Source organism: Jaculus jaculus, chromosome X (genome assembly GCF_020740685.1).
Source record: "Jaculus jaculus isolate mJacJac1 chromosome X, mJacJac1.mat.Y.cur, whole genome shotgun sequence".
NCBI lineage: Eukaryota > Metazoa > Chordata > Mammalia > Rodentia > Dipodidae > Jaculus > Jaculus jaculus.
Window position 1 is genome coordinate 69,121,680 of NC_059125.1, and position 23,991 is coordinate 69,145,670.

Consider the following 23,991-nt stretch of genomic DNA (forward strand, 5'->3'; position numbering starts at 1 on the left):
CCAAAGCCTCCAGACACTACAAACAAACTCCAGGCACATGTGCCATCTTACATGGCTTACATGGGTCCTGGAGAATCGAACTGAGGTCCTTTGGCTTTGCAGGCAAATGCCTAGCCACTAAGCCATCTCTCCAGCCCAATCTGTGCTTTTTCTGATGAATAGTAACACTAGCAATTTATCATATCCTTGTTCATTTGTAATCTTTTCCTTGAGAAATGCATTTTTAGTGCCTATTCCTTCCTTTTCTTTTTTAAAATATTTATTTATTTATTTATTTGAGAGAGAGAGAGAAAGAGAGGAAGAGACAAGAGACAGATAGAGAGAAAGAGAAAATGGGCATGTCAGGGCCTCTAGCCACTGCAATCGAACGCCAGACCAGACGCACGCACTCTCTTGTGCATCTGCCTTACATGGGTTCTGGGGAATCAAACCAGGGTCCTTAGGCTTTTCAGGCAAATGCCTTAACCACTAAGCCACTTCTGTAGCCCCCTTTCCTTTTTGCAGAGGGTGTTTTGAGGTATGGTCTCACTCTAGCCCAGGCTGACCTGGAATTCAATATGTAATCTCAATGTGGCCTCAAACTCACAGTGATCCTCCTACCTCTTCCTCCCAAGTGCTGGGATTAAAGGTTTGTGCCACCATGCCTGGCTCTATTTTTTTTTTCTTTTTGTTTTTTAAGACAAGATCTCCTGTAGCAAAGGCTGGCCTCAAATTTTCTATATTGCTGTGGATGATCTTGAACTCCCAACTCTCTTGACTCACCCTCACAAATTCTGGGATTGTAGGTATGCAACACCTTCCTCAATTTATTTCTTTGCTTCATCTTTGTGTGTGTGTGTATTTCTGAGAATTGAATATAGGACTTCCCGCAATCTATACAAACTGTACTCCTGAGCTATCCCATTCCTCTTCTCCGTGTGTTAAATAATGGTGGCTTTTCTTTTCAAGGTAGGATTTCACTCTAGCACAGGCTGACTTGAAAATCAAACTCGAACTCAGTGATCTTCCTACCTCTGCCTCCTGAGTGGTAATAAGTAATAGCTTTTTTGTTTGTTTTTTTGAAGGTAGGGTCTCACTCTAGCCCAGGATGACCTGGAATTCATTATGTAGTCTCTTAGGGTGGCCTTGAACTTATAACGATTCTGCCACCTTTGCCCTCTGAGTGCTCCCAACCTGGGTCCTTTGGCTTTGCTAGCAAGTGCCTTAACTGCTAAGCCATCTCTCCAGTACTAAGTTATAGTTATTTTTTTTTTTTAATATTTTAACTTGTTTTTTGTTTTTTAAGTTAGAGTCTCACTCTAGTTTAGGCTGACCTGGAATTCACTATGTCGTCTCAGGGTGGCCTTGAACTCATGGTGATCCTCCTACCTCTGCCTTCCAAGTGCTGGGATTAAAAGCATGCACCACCAAGGCTGGGTCTCAGGCAACTTTTTTTTTTTTCAAGGTAGGGCTAGCATGGGCTGACCTGGGATTCACTATGTAATTTCAGGGTGGCATCGAACTCACAGCGATCCTTCTACCTCTGCCAAGCAACTTTTTTCTTTGAGAACTTCCATAACTACAGACAATTAACTAAGATAATTCCCTCCCCTCTCCCTCTTTCCCATTCACAAATCCCCTCTCTTATACCCTCCCTCTCTCCATTAGTCTATCTTTTATTTTGATGTCATCATCTTTTCTTCCTAGTATGATAGTCTTGTGTACGTAGTACCAGACATTGTGAGGTCATGTATATCCAGGCCATTTTGTATCTGGAAGAACACATTGCAAGTAGTCCTATCCTTCCTTTGGCTCTTGCATTCTTCCCACCACCTCTTTTGCAATGAATCCTGAACCTTGGAAGTTGTAATAGAGATATCTCAGTGCTGAACACTCCACTATCACTTTTTACCAGCACTATGGTGCCTTTTGAGTCATCCCAAGGTCACTACCATCTGAAATAGAAGCTTTTCTAATCCAAAGTATTAATATATGGGTATGACGATTAAGAAAAATGCTTACAGGGCAGTTTGGTGAATATAATATCTACATTTAGCCAGATACCAGCAGGTGTTACATTCCTAGGGCTCATGACCTCCCCTGTCACAGGCTTTTGATTAGACTTTCAGTATCAGTCATGTATTCCCTCCCACGGAGTGGGCCACTAGTCCAGTGGCTAGAGGCCCTGGTGTGTCCATTCTCTCCCCCTCACCTTAAATAAATAAAATAAAAGTTAATCTTAGTGCTGGACGTGGTGGCACATGCCTTTAATCCCAGCACTCGGGAGGCAGAGATAGGAGGATTGCCGTGAGTTCGAGGCCACCCTGAGACTCCATAGTGAATTACAGGTCAGCTTGGGCTAGAGTGAGACCCTACCTAGAAAAACCAAAAAAAAAAAAAAAAAAAAAATCTTAAAAAAAAGACAAAGGCAGAACAAAAAAGGAAATGTCAGACCAAATCTTCCTCATGAACATAGATGCAAAAGTTCTGAACAAAATATTGGCAAACAGGGGCTGGACAAATGGCTCAGCAGTTAAGGTACTTGCCTGGGAAGCCTAAGAACCTGAGTTCAATTCTCCAGTATCCATGTTAATCCAGATGCACAAGGTGGCACATGCATCTGGTATTCTCTTACAGTGGCTAGAGGCCCTGGTGTGCCCTCTCTCTCTTTCAAATAAATAATATATATATATATTTAAATATTGGCAAACAGGGGCTGGAGAGATGGTTTAGCAGTTAAGGCATTTCCCTGAAAAGCCAGAGGATCCTGGTTTCGATTCTCTAGGACCCACATAAGGCAGATGCACAAGGGGGTGCATGTATCTGAAGTTCGTTTACAATGGCTGGAGGCCCTGGCATGTTCTTGTTCTCTCTCTCTCTCTCTCCTTCTTTTTCCCTCTCAAATAAATGAATAAAAATATATTTAAAGAAATATTGGCAAACAGAATATAATATATCAAAAACATCATTCACCCTGATTAAGTAGGTTTTATCTCAGAGAAGCACAGATGGTTCTACATACACAAACTGATAAATGTAATAAACTAAATAAATGGGCTGAAGAACAAAAATCATGTGATCATATGTGGATCCTAGCTACAGATGATTGGGCTTCTGCGTGAGAAGGAAAAAGCTCAGTAGCAGAGGCCAGTAAATTAAAAAGGAGATATAAACGGAAGATAAAGGAAGGGAGGAGGGTACTTAATAGGTTGGTATTGTATATATGTAAGTAGAATGATTGAGATGGGTTGGGTATATGATGGAGAATAGAATTTCAAAAAGGAAAGTTGGGGGGAGGGTATTACCATGGGATATTTTTTATAATCATGGAAAATGACGGGCTGGAGAGATGGCTTAATGGTTAAGCGCTTGCCTGTGAAGCCTGAGGACCCCGGTTTGAGGCTCGACTCCCCAACACCCACGTTAGCAGATGCACAAGGGGGCGCACACATCTGGAGTTTGTTTGCAGTGGCTGGAGGCCCTGGCGTGCCCATTCTCTCTCTGTCTCCCTCTTTCTCTCTCTGTCTGTTGCTCTCAAATAAATAAATAAAAATAATTTTTTTAAATCATGGAAAATGTTAATAAAAATTGAGAAAAAAAATCACATGATCATCTCATTAGATGGAGATAAAGCATTTGACAAAAATCCAACATTGCTTCATGATAAAAGTCCTAAAGAGGGGGCTGGAGGGAGAGCTTGGAGGTTAAGGCTTTTTCCTGCAAATCCAAAGGTCCCAGGTTCGATTCTCCAGGACCCACGTAAGCCAGATGCGCTAAGTGGCACATGCATCTGGAGTTTGTTTGAAGCAGCTGGTCTCTCTCAAATATATATATATAAAAGTTTAAAAAAATTAAAAAGTAAAAAAAAAGTAAGTTGGGGGTTGGAGAGATGGCTCAGCGGTTAAGCTCTTGCCTGTGAAGCCTAAGGACCCCAGTTCAAGGCTTGATTCCCCCAGGACCCACGTTAGTCAGATGCACAAGGGGGCGCACACATCTGGAGTTTGTAGTGTCTGGAGGCCCTTGTGTGCCCATTCTCTCTCTCTCTCTCTCTCTCTATCTGCCTCTTTCTCTCTCTGTAGCTCTCAAATAAATAAATAAACAAAATTTTTAAGTAAGTTGGGAGTGAATAAGGAAAAATAAAAGCCGGGTGTGGTGGCGCATGCCTTTAATCCCAGCACTCAGGAGGCAGAGGTAGGAGGATTGCTGAGAGTGAGGCCACCCTGAGATTACTCAGTGAATTTCAGGTCAGCCTGAACTAGAGTGAAACCTTACCTTACCTCAAACAAACAAACAAATGAAAAGTCCTACAGAAACTGGGAAAAGAGAAGGAAAGCTGGGCGTGGTGCTGCATGCCTTTAATCCCAGCACTTGGGAGGGAGAATTGGTATGAGTTAGAGGCCAGCCTGAGAATTCATAGTGAATTCCAGGTAGGCCTGTACTAGAGTAAGACTCTATCTAAAAAAGCCAAAAAAGGGGGTGGCTGGAGAGATGTCTTAGTGGTTAAGACCCTTGCCTGCAAAGCCAAAAGACCTAGATTGATTCTCTAGGACCCAAATAAACCATATATGCACAAGGTGGTGCACATGTCTGGAGTTCATTCGTTTGCAATGGCTGGAGGCCCTGGCGAACCCATTCTCTCTCTTTCTCCTTGTGTCTTTCTCTCTGTCAAATATATAAATAAAAATAAAAAGCCAAAAACAAAAGCAGAAGTAAAGCTAAGCACTAGCATTCATCACTTTCTGCTTCGTGATTACTGACACAATATTACTAGTTGAAGAACTTTCCCCTTGAACTGTAAGCCAAAATTAACCTTCTGAAGGGAATTTTTTTTCCCCGAGGTAGGGTCTTGCTCTAGCCCAGGCTGACTCGTAATTCATTCTGTATTCTCAGGGTGACCTTAAACTCATGGTGATCCTCCTGCCTTTGCCTTCCGAGTGCTGAGATTAAAGGCATGCACCACCATGCCTGGCCTTTTTTAAATTAATTAATTTTTATTTTATTACTTGAGAGAGAGAGGGAGAGAGAGAATGGGCAGGCCAGGGCCTCCAGCCACTGCAAACGAACTCCAGACGCATGTACCACCTTGTACAACCGGCTTATGTGGGTGTCCTTTGGCTTTGCAGGCAACCCTTAACCACTAAGCCATCTCTCCAGCCCTTAATTTATTTTTTATTGACAACTTCCATAATTATAGACAATAACCCATGGTAATTCCCTCCCTTCCCCTACTTTCCCCTTTGCAACTCCACTCTTCATCATACCCCTTCCCCCTCTCAATCAATCTCTGTTTTATTTTGATGTCATCATCTTTTCCTCCTATTTTGATGGTCTTGTGTAGGTAGTGTCAGACACTGTGAGGTCATGGGTATACAGGCCATTTTATGTCTGGAGGAGTGCGTTGTAAGGAGTCCTACCCTACCTACCTTTGGCTCTTACATTCCTCTTTAATTTTATTTTTTTATTCACAACTTCCATACTTGTAAACATTCTTTCTGCCACCTCTTTTGCAATGGACCCTGTGCCTTGGAAGATGTGACAGAGATGTTTCAGTGCTGAGCACTCCTCTGTCACTTCTCAGCACTATGATGCCTTCTGAGTCATCCCAAGATCACTGCCACCTGAAAAGAGAAGCTTCTCTAATCAAAAGTGAGAGTAGCATTAATATATTGGTATGAATTTTAAGAGAAGTGCTTACCAGGCAGTTTGGTGAGCATAGCATATACATTTCGCCAGACACCAACAGATGTTACACCCATAGGGCTCATGACTACCCCCGTCATACAATTTCAGTATCAGGCATGGATTCCCTCCCATGGAGCAGGCCTCCATTCCAATTACAGAGCAGGTGTTTTCCCCCCATAACAGACATGCCACTATTGCATTTGGCTTGTTTGGCCTGTCTGGCCCAAATTTAAGGCTGGCAGTGTCCACTGTTAAATATATTCACTGTGATTTCTCTCTCTTCCATTGAAGTGCATGCAGCATGCTGCATAGCTTTTTGTCATAGGCTGATCTCTTATCTTGGTTATATACAATAATGTGGCAACAAACATAAATGTTCAACTATCTCTGTGGTGTGCTGATCTAAATTCCTTTGCATGAACACCCTGGGGTGGTATAGTTGGATCATACTGTAGCTCTATTTTTAGGTTTTTTTTTTAATCCCCTAGGAGGATTTGTTGTTGCTTCTTTTATTCATCGTAGCCATTCTGAGATGGAATTTCACTGTAGTTTCTTTCATCCTTTTTTTGGGGTGGGTGGAGCTCAAGGTAGAATCTCTCTCTAGTCCAGCCTGACCTGGCACTCACTCTGTAGCCCCAGCTGGCTGCGAATTCACAGCAATCCTCCTACCTCTACCTTCTCGCTGCTGGAATTAAAGCCCAGTTGCTTGAGGTAGTTTTGATTAAGTTTGCAACTTGAGTCTGTAGCGGCCTGTTGAAGGGTGTGTCATGGGGGGGGCAGTGAAACTTTTAGTCCAGCCCTAAGATGTGTTCAGGCAATTTTGAACATGAATATCTTTGCTGGTTGCTGCTGCTTGCTGCAGTTTTTTTTTTTTTCCTCCCTACTATGTATCTATGAAAGTGAGCCAGTTTCTTCTGCCATTGATGGTGTTTCCGCTGGATTCTATAAGCCTGAGATAAACCTTTTCCTCACATAAACTGCTTCTGGTCAGGTGTTTGCCAAGCATTGGAAAGGTAACTGAAATAGGTACATAGAGAAGTCTAGGGTTTTCTTGTCACTTTAAAATACTTTCTTTCATTATTTATTGGTATTTCAAGGTAGGGTCTTGCTCTAGTCCAGGCTGACCTGGAATTCACTCTGTAGTCTCAGGGTAGCCTCGAACTCACAACGATCCTCCTACCTCTGCCTCCCAAGTGCTGGGAATAAAAGCATGCACCACTATGCCCAGCATTTTTTTTTTTTATGTAGGGTCTTACTCTGGTCCAGGCTGACCTGGAATTCACTATGTAATCTCAGGGTGGCCTCGAACTCACAGTCATCCTCCTACCACTGCCTCCCGAGTGCTGGGATTAAAGGCGTGCGCCACCACACCCGACTACAATGCTTTATATGAGGGGAAGAGAGAGAGAAAGAGAGAGAGCAAGTGAAGGAGACAAAGAATTGGTGTGCCAGGGCCTCTAGCCACCACAATTAAACTTGAGGCTTGTGCCACCTGTGCACATATGCAACCTTTTGCAAGAGTCACCTTGTGCTTCTGGCTTACATGTGATCTGGGGAGTCAAACATGGGTCCTTAGGCTTCGCAGGCAAGTATCTTGACTGTGAACCCATCTCTCCAGCACATAAATATTTTTATTTATTTATTTGCCAGGAGAGAGAGTGGGAGAGAGCACACCAGGGACTCCATGCACCACTTTGTGTATCTGCCTTTGTGTGTGTAGTAGGGAATTGAACCCAGGTTGTTAGACATTGCAGGCAAATGCCTTAACCACTGATCAATCACTACAGCCCTAGGCCTTATTTTTTAAAATGTGTGTATGTGTGTGATATGCATGTGTGTATGTATGTAGGCACATGTGTTCATGAATGCATGTATAGGTAAAATGTCAATGTCAGATGTCTTTATCAAACTCATCCTATTTTTTTTTTTTTTGAGGTAGGGTCTCACTCTGGCCCAGGCTAACCTGGAATTCACTATGGAGTCTCAGGGTGGCCTTGAACTCAGGGTGATCCTCCTACCTCTGCTGGGATTAAAAGCGTGCACCACCACGCCCAGCAGTCATCCTAATTTTTTAATCCTATTTTTTAAGTTATTCTTATTTATTTATTAGAGACACAGAGAGAGAGAGAGAGAATAGCCACGCCAGGACTTCTGACCACTGCAAAGGAACTCCAGATGCATGTGCCCCTTGTACATCTGGATTATGTGGGTCCTGGGGAATCAAACTGAGGTCCTTTGGCTTTGCAGGCAAACACCTTAACCACTAAGCCATATCTCCAGCCCTCATCCTAATGTGTGTGTGTGTGTGTGTGTGTGTGTGTGTGTGTGTGTGTTTTCAAACAGATTCTTCTAACTAAACCCAGAGCTTACTGATTTGGCTAGACATGCTAGCTTCTAAGCCCTATGGATCCTTCTGTGTGCACCTTTCCAGTGCTAGGATTCTAGGTGGGTGTCATCATACCTATTATTTTATGTGGATGATAGGGATCTGAACTCTAGCCTCATGTTTATGAAATAAGTGCTTTACCGTGGAGCCATATCCCCAACTCAAAACCCAATCTTAAAAAAATAGAAACAAGGGCTGGAGAGATGGCTTAGCGGTTAAGCGCTTGCCTGTGAAGCCTAAGGACCCCGGTTCGAGGCTCGGTTCCCCAGGTCCCACGTTAGCCAGATGCACAAGGGGGCGCACACGTCTGGAGTTCATTTGCAGAGGCTGGAAGCCCTGGCGCGCCCATTCTCTCTCTCTCCCTTTATCTGTCTTTCTGTCGCTCTCAAATAAATAAATAAATAATTAAAAAAAAAATAGAAACAAGAGCTTGCTTTGGCAGCACATATACCAAAATTGGAATGATACAGAGATTAGCATGGCCCCTACACAAGGATGACACACAAATTCATTAAAAAAAAATAAAATAGAAAATAGCCATGTGTGGTGGAGCACACAATTAATCCCAGCACTTGGGAGGCAAAGGTAGGAGAATCACAGTGTGTTTGAGGCCATCCTGAGACTACATAATGGAAAAAAATAAACCCACAAAACAGAACTCGGGCTATGGAGAACATACATTCTCAATACATACTCAAACTACCACAGTAGCCCAGGGTGACCTTGAACCCTTGTAATCCTCCAATTCAGTACTACATAATGGTGCTGAGATTACAGATGCACACCACCATAACCAGCTCCAGACATGTCTTGATGCTTGGTGGTGTATGATATTCTTTGGGAACTGAAGGATTAAGTATTCTAATTTTCCTTATCTGGCTTTGATTATGCTTATCTCAGAAACTGTAAGCGAGTTTTATTTATTTATTTAGTTAGTTTTTTGAGGTAGAGTCTCACTCTAGCCCAGGCTGACCTGAAATTCAGTATGTAATCTCAGGGTGGCTTCCAACTCATGGCAATCCTACCTCTGCCTCCCAATTGCTGGGATTAAAGGTGTGTGCCACCACACCCGGCTGCTAGTTTTTTTTTTTTTTTTTTTTTTTTTTTTTCCAGATAAGGTTTTACTCTAGCTCAGGCTGACCTGGAATTCACTATGTAGTCTCAGTGTGGACTTGAATTTACAGTAATACTTCTACTTCTGCCTCCCAAGTGCTGGGATTAAAGGCACACCGTCATGCCCAGCCCAAAATCTTTTTTTTTTTTTTTTTTTGAGGCAGGGTCTCACTCTAGCCCAGGTTGACCTGGCACCTTTTCTGTAGTCTCAAACTGGCGTTGAACTCACAGCAATCCTCCTACCTTGGCCTCCCAAGTGCTGGGTTTAAAGGCGTATACCATCATGTCCAGCTCAGGATTTTGTTTTTGTTTTTGTTTTTCAAGGTAGGGTCTCACTCTAGCCAAGGCTGATCTGGAATTCACTATGTAGTCTCAGGGTGGCCTTGAACTCATGGCAATCCTCCTACCTCTGCTTTCCAAGTGCTGGGATTAAAGGTGTGTGCCACCACGCCCAGCAGGATATATTTTTTGACTGATTTCACTTAGTATCATGTCCTGAGACTGAATCATGTGGCATGTTTTGGAACACCTCCTCCCCACATGTGCTCCCCTCCTCCCACCGTGTTTTTTCCAGGTAGGTTCTCACTCTAGCCCAGGCTGACTTGGAATTCATTCTGTATTCTCAGGGTGGCTTTGAATTTATGCCAATTCTCCTACCACTGCCTCCTGAATGCTGGAATTAAAGGCGTGCGCCACCATTCCCAGCTCCCCCTCCACCCTTTTTTTTTTCTTTAAACATTTTATTTTTGTTTATTTGAGAGAAAGAGACACATGCATCATCTTGTGTATCTGGTTTATGTGGGTCCTGGGGTATCAAACTGAGGTCCTTTGGGTTTTTGCAGGCTAAAGCCATCTCTCCAGCCACCCTCTCCCCACTCTTTTTTCTTGTCTCGAGGCAGGGTGTCACTCTAGTCCAGGCTGACCTGAAATTCACTCTAGTCTCAAGGTGGCCTTGATCTCATGGCAATCCTCCTACCTCTGCACTCTGATTGCTGGGATTAAAGGCATGCACTAGACAGAGAAAGGCAGAGAATGGGCACGCCAGGGCCTTTGGCTGCTGGAAACAAACTCCAGATGCATGCACCTGCGGAACTGAACCTGGGTCCTTTGGCTTTGCAGGCTAATGCCTTAACCATTAAGTCATCTCTTCAGCCCTAAAACTTCATTTCTTTTTTTTAAATTTAATTAATTAATTTGAGAGACAGAGGAAGAGGCAGAAAGAGCAAATGGGCATGCCAGGGCTTCTAGCCACTGCAAACAAACTCCAGATGCATGTACCCCCTTGTGCATCTGGCTTACATGGGTCCTGCAGAATCAAACCGCCAGTCCTTAGGCTTCATAGGCAAACACCTTAATGGCTAAGCCATTTCCCCAGCCCTTCATTTCTTTTTTAAAAAGGGCATATGGGCTGGAGAGGTGGCTAAGCAGTTAAGGTGCTTGCCTGTGAAGCCTAAGGGCTTAGGATGGATTCCCCAGTACCAACGCACTTGGTGGCACATGTGTGGTAGTAATTGAAATTCCTATACATTTTTTAACCTTTTATTCTGAAATAATTGCACTTCCAGACAGGACCCTTTTTCCCATAGTCAGCAGGGTAATTGCTGTATCCACCACCACGTTGAAAGGTTTCCAGGACATTTGAATGGTGGACTATGAGGGTGAGGACTGCTCTTCCTCTGGTCCTGGGACTGATTATACTGTTTACTTTCATTATAAATCAGCACAAAGATCCTTTGCCAGGACTGTTTACTACAGCGTGAAATTCCTACATATTTTTCCTCTCAGTTCATGCCTGATCCTTTTCTATGTGCTGATACACAACCCATACCTAGGTTTTGGCTGTTCTTTCTGAAAAGGCAACTAACATGTCTTTTTAACCCAGATGGTAATGTACCCACGTCTCTCCTAAATTTTTTTGTTTGTTTTGTTTTTTCAAGGTAGCGTCTCCCTCTAGCCCAGGCTGACTTGAAATTCACTATGTTGTCTCAAGGTGGCCTCGAACTCACAGTGATCCTCCTACCTCTGCCTCCCAAGTGTTCATTCTTGTTCCTGGCTGCCCATCAAGTCACAGATGGATTTGTGGGTTTTAATTTTATTAGGTTCTGTTATTGCCCAAATACTGGAAATACTTTAATAACAACCTATACATTTCATAATTAGGCTGGGTGTCATGGCGCACACCTTTAATCCCAGCACTTGGGAGGCAGAGGTAGGAGGATCACTGTGAGTTTGAGACCACCCTGAGACTACATGGTGAGTTCCAGGTCAGCCTGAGCTAGAGTAAGACTGTACCTGGAAAAACTAAGAAAAAAAAAAAAAAAGAATTAAGTGAAAATTGACAAGTGGGACAAGTGGAAAAGACCACATTAAATCAGAGAACTGTAAAACTGGAAAGATTTTAGGTGTTCAAAATAACTGGATAAAAATGAGCATGTGGGGCTGGAGAGATGGCTTAGCGGTTAAGCGCTTGCCTGTGAAGCCTCAGGACCCCGGTTTGAGGCTCGATTCCCCAGGACCCACGTTAGCCAGATGCACAAGGGGATGCATGTGTCTGGAGTTCATTTGCAGGGGCTGGAAGCCCTGGAGCGCCCATTCTCCCCCCGCCCCGCCTCTTTGTCTGTCACTCTCAAATAAATAAAAATAAAACAAAAAATTTTTAAAAATGAGCATGTGGGTTTAGTTTTTCTTTATAGCCTGCTCTATAACTCCCAGTACAAAATGTCTAATGAGGCCAGACAATAACACTCTTCTCTCAGAGTTCTTCAGTTCTCTCAAAGCAACAGCTTGAACTAACCATATAGTTTGTTTTAAAAAGAAGTCTCAGCTGGATGTGGACCTCAGTTCAATTCCCCAGGTCCCACGTTAGCCAGATGCACAAGGGGGCGCACGCGTCTGGAGTTCGTTTGCAGAGGCTGGAAGCCCTGGCGCGCCCATTCTCTCTCTCCCTCTATCTGTCTTTCTCTTTCTCTCTGTGTCTGTCGCTCTCAAATAAATAAATAAAAAAAAAAAAGAATGCTTATCATCATGCATTTTCACTGGTCCTTCACATGAGTTTGCTTTTTTTTTTTTTTTTTTTTTTGAGGTAGGGTCTCACTCTGGTCCAGGCTGACCTGGAGTTAACTATTGATCTCAAGGTGGCCTCGAACTCTCAGTGATCCTCCTACCTCTGCCTCCCAAGTGCTGGGATTATAGGCGTGCACCACCACGCCCAGCAATTTGCTTTTTTTCTTTTTCTTTTCTTATTTTTCTTTCTTTCTTTATTTATTTATTTTTGGTTTTTCGAGGTAGGGTCTCACTCTGGTCCAGGCTGACCTGGAATTAACTCTGTCATCTCACTCAGGGTGGCCTTGAACGCATGGCAATCCTCCTACCTCTGCCTCCCCAGTGCTGGGATTAAATGTGTGCACCTCCATGCCCGGCTTCTTTTATTTATGAGAGAGAGAGAGAGAGAGAGGGAGAGAGAATGGGCATGCCAGGGCCTTCAGCCACTGTAAACAAACTCCAGACGCATGTGCCACCTTGTGCATCTGGCTTACATGGGTCCTGGGGGATTGAACCTGGATCTTTGGCTTCACAGGCAAGATTCTTAACCACTAAGTCATCTCTCCAGCCCAAGTTTGCTTCTTACACGTGAACAAATTTAGTGGGCTTTCTGGGCATATTCTACAGCAATACACATTACCCTCTCCTCCTATAATTCCTTCTTGGTAAACTATGTCAATCTTCCAAAAGTGAGTTACAAGCATTTAAATATCATTTATCCAGTCTCCTTACTTAGAAAGCTATAGAGCCAACTCATATATTTCAAATTAAATTTAAAGACACTAGGTTTCTATTAAAATGTACTTCTATATACGTTATTTGTTAAGAATTCATTAGTACATAAATTGCCTCAAGAGAAACTAAAGGCCAACTAAGATGCACACTGTGGGTAAACTACACTGAATGGACTTCATCCACCAAGTCTACAGACAGGTATAAAGTAAGTGTTCAGTCAGCTAAGTTTGAACTGCCAATTCAAAACCATTGCTCAGTTCAATTCTCAGAAGGAGGCTGGAGGAGCCCATTAGAAGGAATGACAATTACATAAGGAAAAAAAAAAGTCCTGACTTATGAAGGCTGCATTCCTTTAAGTATTTCCATTCAGGAACCCTAGTAAAGACACTTTGGGAGACAAGAAATGCAGTTTAGTTGTGGGGCATATGTTTAGCATGTGTCAGGTCTGGGTTCAAATCCCAGAAGCAAAAAACAGAAAAAGACAGATGAAAGCCAGGTGTGGTGGCGCACGCCTTTAATCCCAGCACTCGGGAGGCAGAGGTAGGAGGATCATCATGAATTCAAGGCCACCCTGAGACTAGAGTGAATTCCAGGTTAGCCTGAGCTTGAGTGAGACTCTACCTTAAAATACAAAAAAAAAAAAAAAAAAAAAAGATGAACTTTGATGAGGATCACCTTAGGAGAACAGACAGATACATGCTTGAATTCATCTCACAATTCTACAGGTTATACAGTAGAGTAAAAATGTAATGAATTCACATTCCATTTCAGAGTGAAAACCTGATTTTCTCTGCCAGGCATCATGCTGCAAGCCTTTAATCCCAGCAATCAGAAGTCAGAGGTAGGAGGATTGCTGTGAGTTTGAGGCCACCCTGAAACTACATAGTGAATTCCAGGTCAGCCTGGGCTAGAGTGAGACACTATGCCAAAACACCAAGAACAAAACAAAACATAAAATATGCTTTTATTTTTTATTTATTTATAAATTTTTTATTTATTTATTTGAGAGCGACAGACACAGAGAGAAAGACAGATAGAGGGAGAGAGAGAATGGGCGCGCCAGGGCTTCCAGCCTCTGCAAACGAACTCCAGACGCGTGCGCCCCCTTGTGCATCTGGCTAACGTGGGACCTGGGGAACCGAGCCTCGAACCGGGGTCCTTAGGCTTCACAGGCAAGCGCTTAACCGCTAAGCCATCTCTCCAGCCCTTATTTTTGTTTTTTTGAGGTAGGGTTTCACTCTAGTCCAGGCTGACCTGGAATTCACCATGTAGTCTCAGGTGGCCTAGAACTCAAAGCGATCCTCTTACCTCTGCCTCCTAAGGCCTGGGATTAAAGGCATTTGCCACCACACCCGGCAAAATGCAATTTTAAAAAGTACTAATAGTTTCAAGTGATAACTGTTAGAAGAAATAATTTACCCAAAGCCTCTCTCTATAAGGAATGGATCAGAAGGGCTTTTAAAAAATTTTTTAAAAATATTTTTGGGAGCTGGTTTAGCAGTTAATGCATTTGCCTACAAAGCCAAAGGATCCAGGTTTGCTTTCCCAGGACCCATGTTAGCCAGATGCACAAGGGGTCACACATATCTGGAGTTCATTTGCAGTGGCTGGGGGCCCTGGTGCATCCATTCTCTTGCTCCCTCTTTCTCTGTTAAATAAATAAATAAAATAAAATATTGAAAATATTTTTTAAAAAATTGTTTATTTTTATTTATTTATTTGAGAGCAACAGTCAGAGAGAGAAAGAATGGACACACCAGGGCCCCCAGCCACTGCAAACAAACTCCAGACAAGTGTGCCCACTTATGCATCTGGCTTACATGGGTCCTGGGGGATTGAGCCTCGAACCAAGGTCCTCAGGTTTGGATAGCTCTGTACAACCAAATAAAAATCAGGGGTGTCTAATCCATGTACAGCAAAGTGGATGGCAGCCAAAATTCCACAATCGGGCTGGAGAGATGGCTTAGCAGTTAAGGCATTTGCCTGCACAGCCAAAGAACCCAGGTTTGATTTCCCAGTACCCATGTAAGCCAGATGCACCAGGTGGCACATGCATTTTGGAGTTTGTTTACAGCAGCTGAAGGCCCTGGTGCGTCCATTCCCATTCCCCCACCTCTCAAATAAGTAAAAATAATTAATTAAAAATATTTTAAAAATCCCTCCAAAATCATTTTTGAAACCTTTCAGGGTGATTTATCTTTGTTTCTGTGAAATGTCTCCATGTAATGACTGGGTGACCTGCTTTATAGACGTGTTCTGTGAAAGCTCCTAGGCATCTTTCTTGGTTTTATAGATGATTGTGCATCCTCGATGACCACTGTACACTTGGATCACGTCACCAATAACTGCTACCCTCTGAGTCCAGTGGCACTTAATAGCCAAATGCTCCACAGTTATTGCTGCTTTCTGAGTCTTGAGTATTTTAAAGTTTTCATTGTAGAGATCCTTCATTTCCTTGGTTAAGTTTATTCCAAGGTGACCAACATACATGGAACTGGAGCTATAGTTCACCTCTCATCTGATAAAGGAACAGACCCCACAAAGATGGTATCAACTGGAGAGTGGATGACTGTTGCTGCCCCAGGCCCTATGGTGGAAACTGTCTAAGCAACTACATGAAGGAACTCAGGAAACAACAAGCTAGCTGAGCTAATAAGGAAAGAATTTTTCTTCTCAGGTATGGACTTAATCATCAAGGACATCACCCCTCACTGTCTGGTCTGCCAACAGACCAATACCACCAATGGAGGTGAGAGAGTGGGCAACAGAGCCAGGGAGATACTGGGAAGTTGATTTCACAGAGGTAAAGCCAGATCAGTATGGATATTAATTTATTTACTTGTCTATGTTGATACCTTTCCAGGATGGGTGGAAATTTTCTGATCTGAGACAGCTCAAATAGTGACTAAGGAATTATTAGAGGAGATAATTCCCCTGATATGGGTTGTACCTCAGGATCAGATCAGATAATGGGCCTGCCTTTATGTCAAATCACTAGGGAATTAACCTAGATGTTGGGGATTAATTGGAAATTACATTGTGCCTAAAATCCCCAAAGTTCAGGACAGGTAGAAAGGATGAATCAGACCTTGAAGAAGAATTTAACTAAATTAACCCTAGAGACCAGCGAAGGATGGAACTCCTTCCCTTCTGCCCTGTTTAAGGCTGGGTGTACCTGTTATGTAAAAGGAATTACTCCATTTAAAATTATGTATGGAACCTCTCCCCCAATCCTGCCCAGGATGGGTCTTCAACAGATAATTGATTTTACTAATGAAAGTCTTCTTTCTATCCAAGTCTTGCAAAGAGTCCAAGAGTCCATTATTCCAGCAATCAAGGCTGCTTTTCAGATGCACCCTGTTTGCCCTCATCCCTTTCAGCTCAGTGACAGAGTTTGAATCAAGAGACCCCGTATTGGGGCATTAGAACAAGGGGCCCTATGTATGGCTTTGGGTAAAACTTGTTGCTTTTATGCCAATAAGTCAGGAATAATCTGAACTACACTGGCTTTAGTTGGGAAAAATCTCAAAGAAAGAGAACTTTAGAGACAAGCCACTAGTAATTGGTTTCAGTCTATGTTTATTTAGTTGGTCTCCACGGCTAACTTCCCTTGTCTCTTCTATTGCTGGCCCCCTGATACTACTGCTCTTAGGACCCTGCATCATTAATGCTCTAAGCAGATATGTACAGAATAGAATAAATTCTGTTAAACTCCTGGTATTGTGGACACAATACACCACTGTAGATAAAAGCACCCTAGACACTGTTCTTCACAAGTCAAGGATTTAACTTAGTGTCATATCAGAGGGGGAAATGGAAAATGGAATGTGAAAGGAATAGGATGATCCCTCTGTGCAATGTACCATGACCTCCCTGTATCTCTTTGTTTCTAAATAATCTTTGTGATTACATAGCATAGAATGTTTCTTGCTTCAGTTCTGCCTATGTGTCCTATGTAACCTTGTGACTTCATGCAATAGCTTCCCCCCCCTTTTTTGTTGTTGTTTTTGTTTTTTCAAGGTAGGGTCTCACTCTAGCTCAGGCTGACCTGGAATTCACTATGGAGTCTCAGGGTGGCCTCACAGAGATCCTCCTACTTCTGCCTCCTGAGGGCTGGGATTAAAGGCATGCGCCATCACACCCCCTTGTTTAACAGTATGTAATTTTGTGGTTTAACTTCTGATCCTGTTTTTACTATAAACATCATGGGGTTATTTCCAATAAAAGCTGACTCTCCGAATAGATCAGGACTGCATCTTGAGATCACAAACTCTGGGATGCAGACCTGATGCATCAGCTTTCTTCTTTTTCTTTCTTTTTACCCAATAAAACTTTGCCTCACAAAAAAGGCATTTGACTTCTGAGCCTAATGATACGGAGTTCAATTCTCCAGTTTCCATGTAAAGCCAGATGTATAAAGTGGCACATGCATCTGGAGTCCATTTGCAGTGGCTAGAGGCCTGGCATGCCCAGTCTCGCTGTCTCTCTCTCTCTCTCTTTTTTTCCATTTCAAAGATGACTTTTATTCCACAATGCATCTAACTGTCTCTCTTTTATCTGTTTGTAAATAAATAAATAAAATTATTCTATAAAAATAAAAATAAAAATAAATTAAGTTGGCTGTAGTAGTTCACATGTTGAATCCCAGCACTAAGGAGGCTAAGTTAGAAGGATCATGTGAGTCTGAGGTTAGCTTGGACTGTAGTGAGACCCTGCTTCAACCCTGTACCCCCCCAAAATTGAAATAAATTTAATTCAACCTTCAAAATGAAATATTGTTTTTTAAAATTTTATTCATTTATTTGAGAGAGAGAGAGAGAGAGGGAGAGAATGGGCATGCCAGGGCCTCCAGCCACTGCAAACGAACTCCAGACACATGCACCTCCTTGTGCATCTGGCTAACATGGGGCCTGGGGAATCGAACTGAGGTCCTTTGGCTTTGCAGGCAAATGCCTTAACTGCTAACCATCTCTCCAGCCCTGAAATATTCTAATTAAAAAATTCTCCTTTACTATTCTAAATTGACCACTTTCTACACATGCAATAAAAACACTCAGAATTTAGATTGGAAAAGTTTATTGAAATATTCAAGAAGCAGTAAGCCAGACATTTGGGTTTTTGCCACAATAATACATTTTAATAGTAGCTTAAAAATACATAACAGATTATATTTAAACCAGTACTAGAAAAGTAAATTAAGAATCTACTTAAGGCACTTCAGATAAAAGCTAATTTTAAATTTTCCACAAAAGCAACATTATTTTAAGCATAAGAAACTGCTTTCCACATATTTTAGCCAGAATGAGACTTTCTTGTTTTAGTATTTTTAATTTACTTGAGTGAGTGAGTGAGTATGGGCACACCAGGGCTTCTTGCCACTGTACATTGTGCACCACATTGTGCATCTGGCTTTATGTGGGTACAGGGGAATTAAACCAGGGCTGACAGGCTTTGCAAACAAGCGCTTTTAACCTGTGCACCATCTCTCCAGCCCCACAATGAGCAAAACAAAATGAGTGTTGCTCTTAAATGGAGACAAAACAACAACAAAAACTGACCACTGCAAATTATCCGGAGCTATACAGATTGCATGGCAGTAGTAGTGCCCTGGTCAATCTTACAGATCAAGGCATCTTCATACATACAAGTCTCATAAGAATAATAGCATATACTCATTTGGCCTGAGACAAGTACAAGAACAGCAATATTGTTTACAATTATGGAAGTTGTCATTAAAAAAGAAGTGGTAAGCCAGGCATGGTGGTGCATGCCTTTAATCCCAGCACTTGGGAAGCAGAGGTAGGAGGATCGTCGTGAGTTCGAGACCACCCTGAGACTACATAGTGAATTCCAGGTCAGCTTGAGCCAGAGTGAAACTCTACCTCAAAAAAAAAATTATTCTGATATAATTTCCTTCCACAGACCTCTATTATATGACTTCTATACTACATGGGAAGGTTATTCAATAACTAATAGCAAGAAGCAGTCACAGTATCCACAGTATGATTTAATTTTTTCACAATTATAATTCTCACATTTAATTTTATTTTTGTGTTGCTGGGGATTGGCCCCAGGACCTCATGTATACTAGCCAAGTGCTTTGCTATTAAGCCATACCCTCAGCTCCATGAATTTATAACAGTGGCATTTCATGTTATTCTTCATAAATATGGCGGATGTTATAGTTAGACATATCATAACCATGAGTATTCCTCACAGAAATTTGGTTATCACATACAGTTATTTCCATTGTCAGCAAAAAGAATATTCAAACAAAACTCCTTCTCATTTTTATTTTGTTTCTTTTCATGTGGGCTTTTTTTTTTTTTTTTTTTTGAGATGAGGTCTCACTATGATGCCAGGCTAGCCTCAAATTCTTAGACTTCAGAGATCCTACTTCAGTAACCTGAATCGCTGAGACAAGTGTATGCCACCATGCTGTTTTTGTATCTTTAATTTATGAGGAAAAATAAAGGCTACAATGGTAATGAAAACCAGACCAGGACCAGGCATGGTGGCACATGCCTATAATCCCACCACTAGGGAGACTGAGGCTGAAGGAATATTGCAAGTAAGTGGACAGCCTGGGATGTTCTAGGCTAGCCAGGACTATACAGTGAAATTGTCTCAAAAAGGTAAAAAAAAAAAAAAAAAAATCCCCAAACAATGACCAAATAAATAAATGCAGCTCAGGTCTAAAGAACTCTCTTAAGGAAGAAAGAAAGAAAGAAAAAAAGGATCAGCTGTCTAGGGTAGAGATGCTTCTCAGTTGGTAGAGTGCTTGCCATGCATGAACCAAGTCCTGGTTTAGATTCCCAGCACCACATGAATGGTACTTGTCTGTAATCCCCTAGCTCTTGGGAGACAGAGGCTGGGGGAGGGGAGGGCTAGAAATTCAATGTCATCACTGAGTTAGCTTGTGAGTTCAAGGCAAGATTGGCTACTTTGTCTCCAAATAAAACAAAACAAACTAAAACAACCAAAAAATCCCCAAAAAACAGGTTTCAAGAAACATTACCTTTTTGTTTTGTTTCTTTGGTACTGGGGATTGAACTTGAGGTACCACTTATGCTAAGCAAGTGCTCTACTATTGAGCTACACCCCCAGCTGGAAAGCATCTCATTTCCATATATATAGTTTTGTATTGTTTTTCCAAGGCAGGGTCTCACTCTAGCTCAGGCTGACCTGGAATTCATTATGTATTCTCAGGGTGGATGTCAACTCACAAAGATCCTCCTACCTCTGCTTCCTGAGTGCTGGGATTAAAGGTGTGTGCCATCACAACCAGCTTCCATATGTGTGTGTGTGTGTGTGTGTGTGTGTGTGATTTTCGTTTCCCACTTTAAGGGAGTTCTTTTCCTAAATATTTTTATTTATCTATTTATTTGAGAGAAAAGTTGAGGGGAGAGAGAATGGGCACACCAGGGCCTCTAGCCACTGCAAACAAACTCCAGACACATGTGCATCTGGCTTACATAGGTTCTGGGGAGTTGAACCTAGGTCCTTAGGCTTTGCATGCGAGCGCCTTAACTGCTAAGCCATCTCGCCGGCCCTCTTTCCCTAAATATGAGCTTATTTTTCTGATAGATTAAAAAAATGAAATAAATGACAATGTCTAACTTTTATATATATTTGAGACCATTTTAAGTTATATTGAATTTTAGCAATAAGCTATACTATTAATAAAGGCTACATTAAATAAAACTAGAGATAGAATGAGCCTGAAATCTTTCCAAATACAGGGCTAACAGTACACTTATGCAGAAATCATGACCCTGGATTTAGGGGTGATTCTCCACATATACACCTGTTGAGAAGCAGAAGGAACATGGTATTTCAGTAGGAAAGACACAGGAGGAAGATGGACTAGTTTTTCTGAAGGATACACAAGTATTCTGAAGACTGTTCTATTTTCAGAAGACTGTATGCCCCATATGATTTCTTGGCCCAAAAGGAAAGATTTGTAAAGCACACAGATCCATACAAAGGTAGAAAAACTAAGGATGGCTTCCTGATGCAGTAATCTGTAAAAGGCAGCCAAATGTATCCAACCTTCTGGCCCACAGGTCACATGTAGCCAAGGATAGCTATGAATGGGGCCAAGCATAAAAATCCTAAAATTACTTAAAATGTTATGAGATCTTTTCTGTGTGTGATTTGTTTGTAACTTCATTGTGCACGAACTTTGTAGATGACAATGTCTGTCACAGTGTCAAAAGGTTAGACATACCTGGAGGTGGAAATACATGCTCAGAAACTTCATTCCCCACCTTTGAATAAGATAAAATCAGATGACTGAAAGTTAACTGAAGTGTTACAAGCTTTTCTCTAAGTAAATCCAAGTAGTAGTTTTAAAATTTTTATAAAGTACTTAAGTCTAAAAAATTAAATGTTCCATAGCTCTATTGGGAAGGAAAGATTAAAAGGAGAACAATTTCCAAATACTTCATGATTTTGATAATAAATTGCTTGTTAAGGCACTACACATCTTTGGTTAAATGATTAAGTATTTAAATTACTTGAAATAAAGAGGTAATAGAAAATATACAAGTTGCATTCTTTTTTTCAAACACACACACATTTCCCGGTTTTCCATTTCCAGTGTGTACATCTCAAGATCCTTTTTAACTCATCAGAAAGCTGCAAAATATATATATACCAATATATTAGTCTCCAAAAGAAAAGTAGGCTTTACTTTGTTGTTGACTTTTTTTTTCCCCCCAAGGCAGAGTCTCACTCCAGGCTAGCCTGGAACTCACAGCAATTCCCCTACCTCTTAGCCTCCTGAGTTCTCAGATCAAAGGCTTGGGACACTTTGCATGGCTCAAATTTACTTTTTTTAAAAAAAATATTTATTTGACAGACAAAGAGGGGGAGAGAGAGAGAGAAAATGGGCACTCCAGGGCCTCCAACCACTGCAAATGAACTCCAGATGCATGCACCCCCTTGTGCATCTGGCTAACGTGGGTCCTGGGGAATTGAACCTGGGTCCTTTGGCTTTGCAGGCAAAAATCTTAACTGCTAAACCATCCATCCAGCCCTACTTTAAAAAAAATTATCTGAGAGAGAGAGAGAGAGAGAGAGAGAGAGAGAGAGAGAGAGAGAGAGAATATGAAAATGGGAGTATCAGGACTTCCAGACACTGCAAAGGAACTACATAGAGCCACCTTGTGCATCTGGCTTATGTTGTACTGGGGAATTCAACTTGGATCCTTAGACTTCCCAGGCAAGCACTTTAAATGCTAAGCCATCACTACAGCCCTCAGCTTTACTTTTTCTTTGGGGTGGGGGGTGTTGAGGTAGGGTCTCACTCTAGCTCAGGCTGACCTGGAATCACTCTGCATTCTCAGGGTGGCCTGGAACTCATGGCGATCTGCCTATCTCTGCTTCCAGAGTACTGGGATTAATGGCATGCACCACCACGCCTGGCTTAGCTTTACTTTTTGTTTTTTGGGTTTTTTTTTTTTTTTTTTTTTTTTGGTTTTTCAAGGTAGGGTCTCACTTCTAGCTCAGGCTGACCTAGAATGCTCTGTGTAGTCTCAGGGTGGCCTCGAACTCACGGTAATCCTCCTACCTCTGCCTCTCGAGTGCTGGGATTAAAGGTGTGCGCCACCACACCCGGCTCAGCTTTACTTTTAATAAATATGCAGTATGTTTGTTTTAATATGTACGATGACCTGATGATCAATAACAAAAAGTTGGCAACACTGACCAACTAGGTAGTTTTACAAGAAAAGAAAATAGACATAACCCCAAGTCAAAATATCTCTTGAGGACTGGAGGAATGGCTTAGTGTTAAGGTGCTTGCCTGCAAAGCCAAAGGACACAGATTCAATTCCCTAGAGCCCACATAAGCCAGATGCACAAGGTGGCGCATACATCTGAAATTCATTTGCAGTGGCTAGAGGCCCTGGCATGCCCCTCCTTCCTCTCATTCTAGGAAAGATGGCATAGAGATTAAGGCATTTGCCTGCAAAGCCAAAGGTCCCAGGTTCAATACCCCAGGACCCACATAAGCCATATATGCACAAGGTAGCCCACACATCTGGAGTTCATTTGCAGTGACTGGATGCCCTGGCACACCCATTCTCTCTTTTTCTCTCTACCTCCCTCTTTCCCTATCTCTCTAATAAACAAATATAAATAAAATATTTAAAAATAAATAAAAATAATTATTTGTATTTATTTATTTTTTAGGCAGGGTTTCTTTCTAGTCCAGGCTGACCTAGAATTCATTATGTAGTCTCAGGGTGGCCTCAAACTCATGGCAATCCTCCTATCTCTGCCTCCCAAATTCTGGGATTAAAGATGTGTACCACCACACATAGCAAAAAACATTTTAATATGAAAAATTTAAAAAAATATATTGAATAAAAGCACTAATTTTATTTTTTTTATTTTTTAATTTTTTTTTTTATTTTTTGAGGTAGGGTCTCACTCTGGCCCAGGCTGACCTGGAATTGACTATGTAGTCTCAGGGTGGCCTCGAACTCATGGTGATCCTCCTATCTCTGCCTCCCCAGTGCTGGGATTAAAGGTGTGCGCCACCACACCCGGCTAAAAGCACTAATTTTAATAACTGAATCAGCCCTAGTGAGCAAATAATTCTGTTAGAAACCACAGCATATTACCCCTGTATTCTAATTAGTATTCTACAGAAAATTCTCTTCCTTATTTCCTTCCTTTGCTCTTTTTTTTTTTTTTTTTTTTTTTTTAGGTAGGGTCTTGCTCTAGCCCAGGCTGACCTGGAATTCACTATGTAGTCTCAAGGTGGCCTCAAACTCACAGTGATCCTCCTACTTCTGCCTCCCAAGTGCTGGGATTACAGTTGTGTGCCACCATGCCCGGCTATTTTTCTTTTTTGAATTTTTTAAAAAATATTTATTTATTTGAGAGAGAGAACAGAAATGGGCACTCCAGGGCCTCCAGCCACTGCAAATGAATTCCAGATACACAAGCTCCTTGTGCATCTGGCTTATGTGGGTCCTGGAGAATTGAACAGGGATCCTTTGGCTTTGCAGGCAAATGCCTTAACTGTTAAGCCATTTCTCCAG

At 41.9% G+C, this 23,991-nt stretch overlaps 1 protein-coding gene and 1 pseudogene across 1 annotated transcript in view; one reads left to right on the top strand and one right to left on the bottom strand.

Moving 5' to 3' along the window:
- Positions 1–8,477: 8,477 nt before the first annotated feature.
- LOC123456886 lies at positions 8,478–8,577 on the top strand (annotated as a pseudogene).
- A 9,419-nt stretch (positions 8,578–17,996) lies between these two features.
- Positions 17,997–23,991, bottom strand: part of Magt1 (magnesium transporter 1) — an 87,615-nt gene continuing 81,620 nt past the window's right edge. Inside the window, exon 10 of the mRNA XM_004666977.2 lies at positions 17,997–21,577. Coding sequence (XP_004667034.1) covers positions 21,562–21,577 — 16 coding nt within the window. The 3' untranslated portion in view covers positions 17,997–21,561. The remainder of the gene's footprint in view (positions 21,578–23,991) is intronic.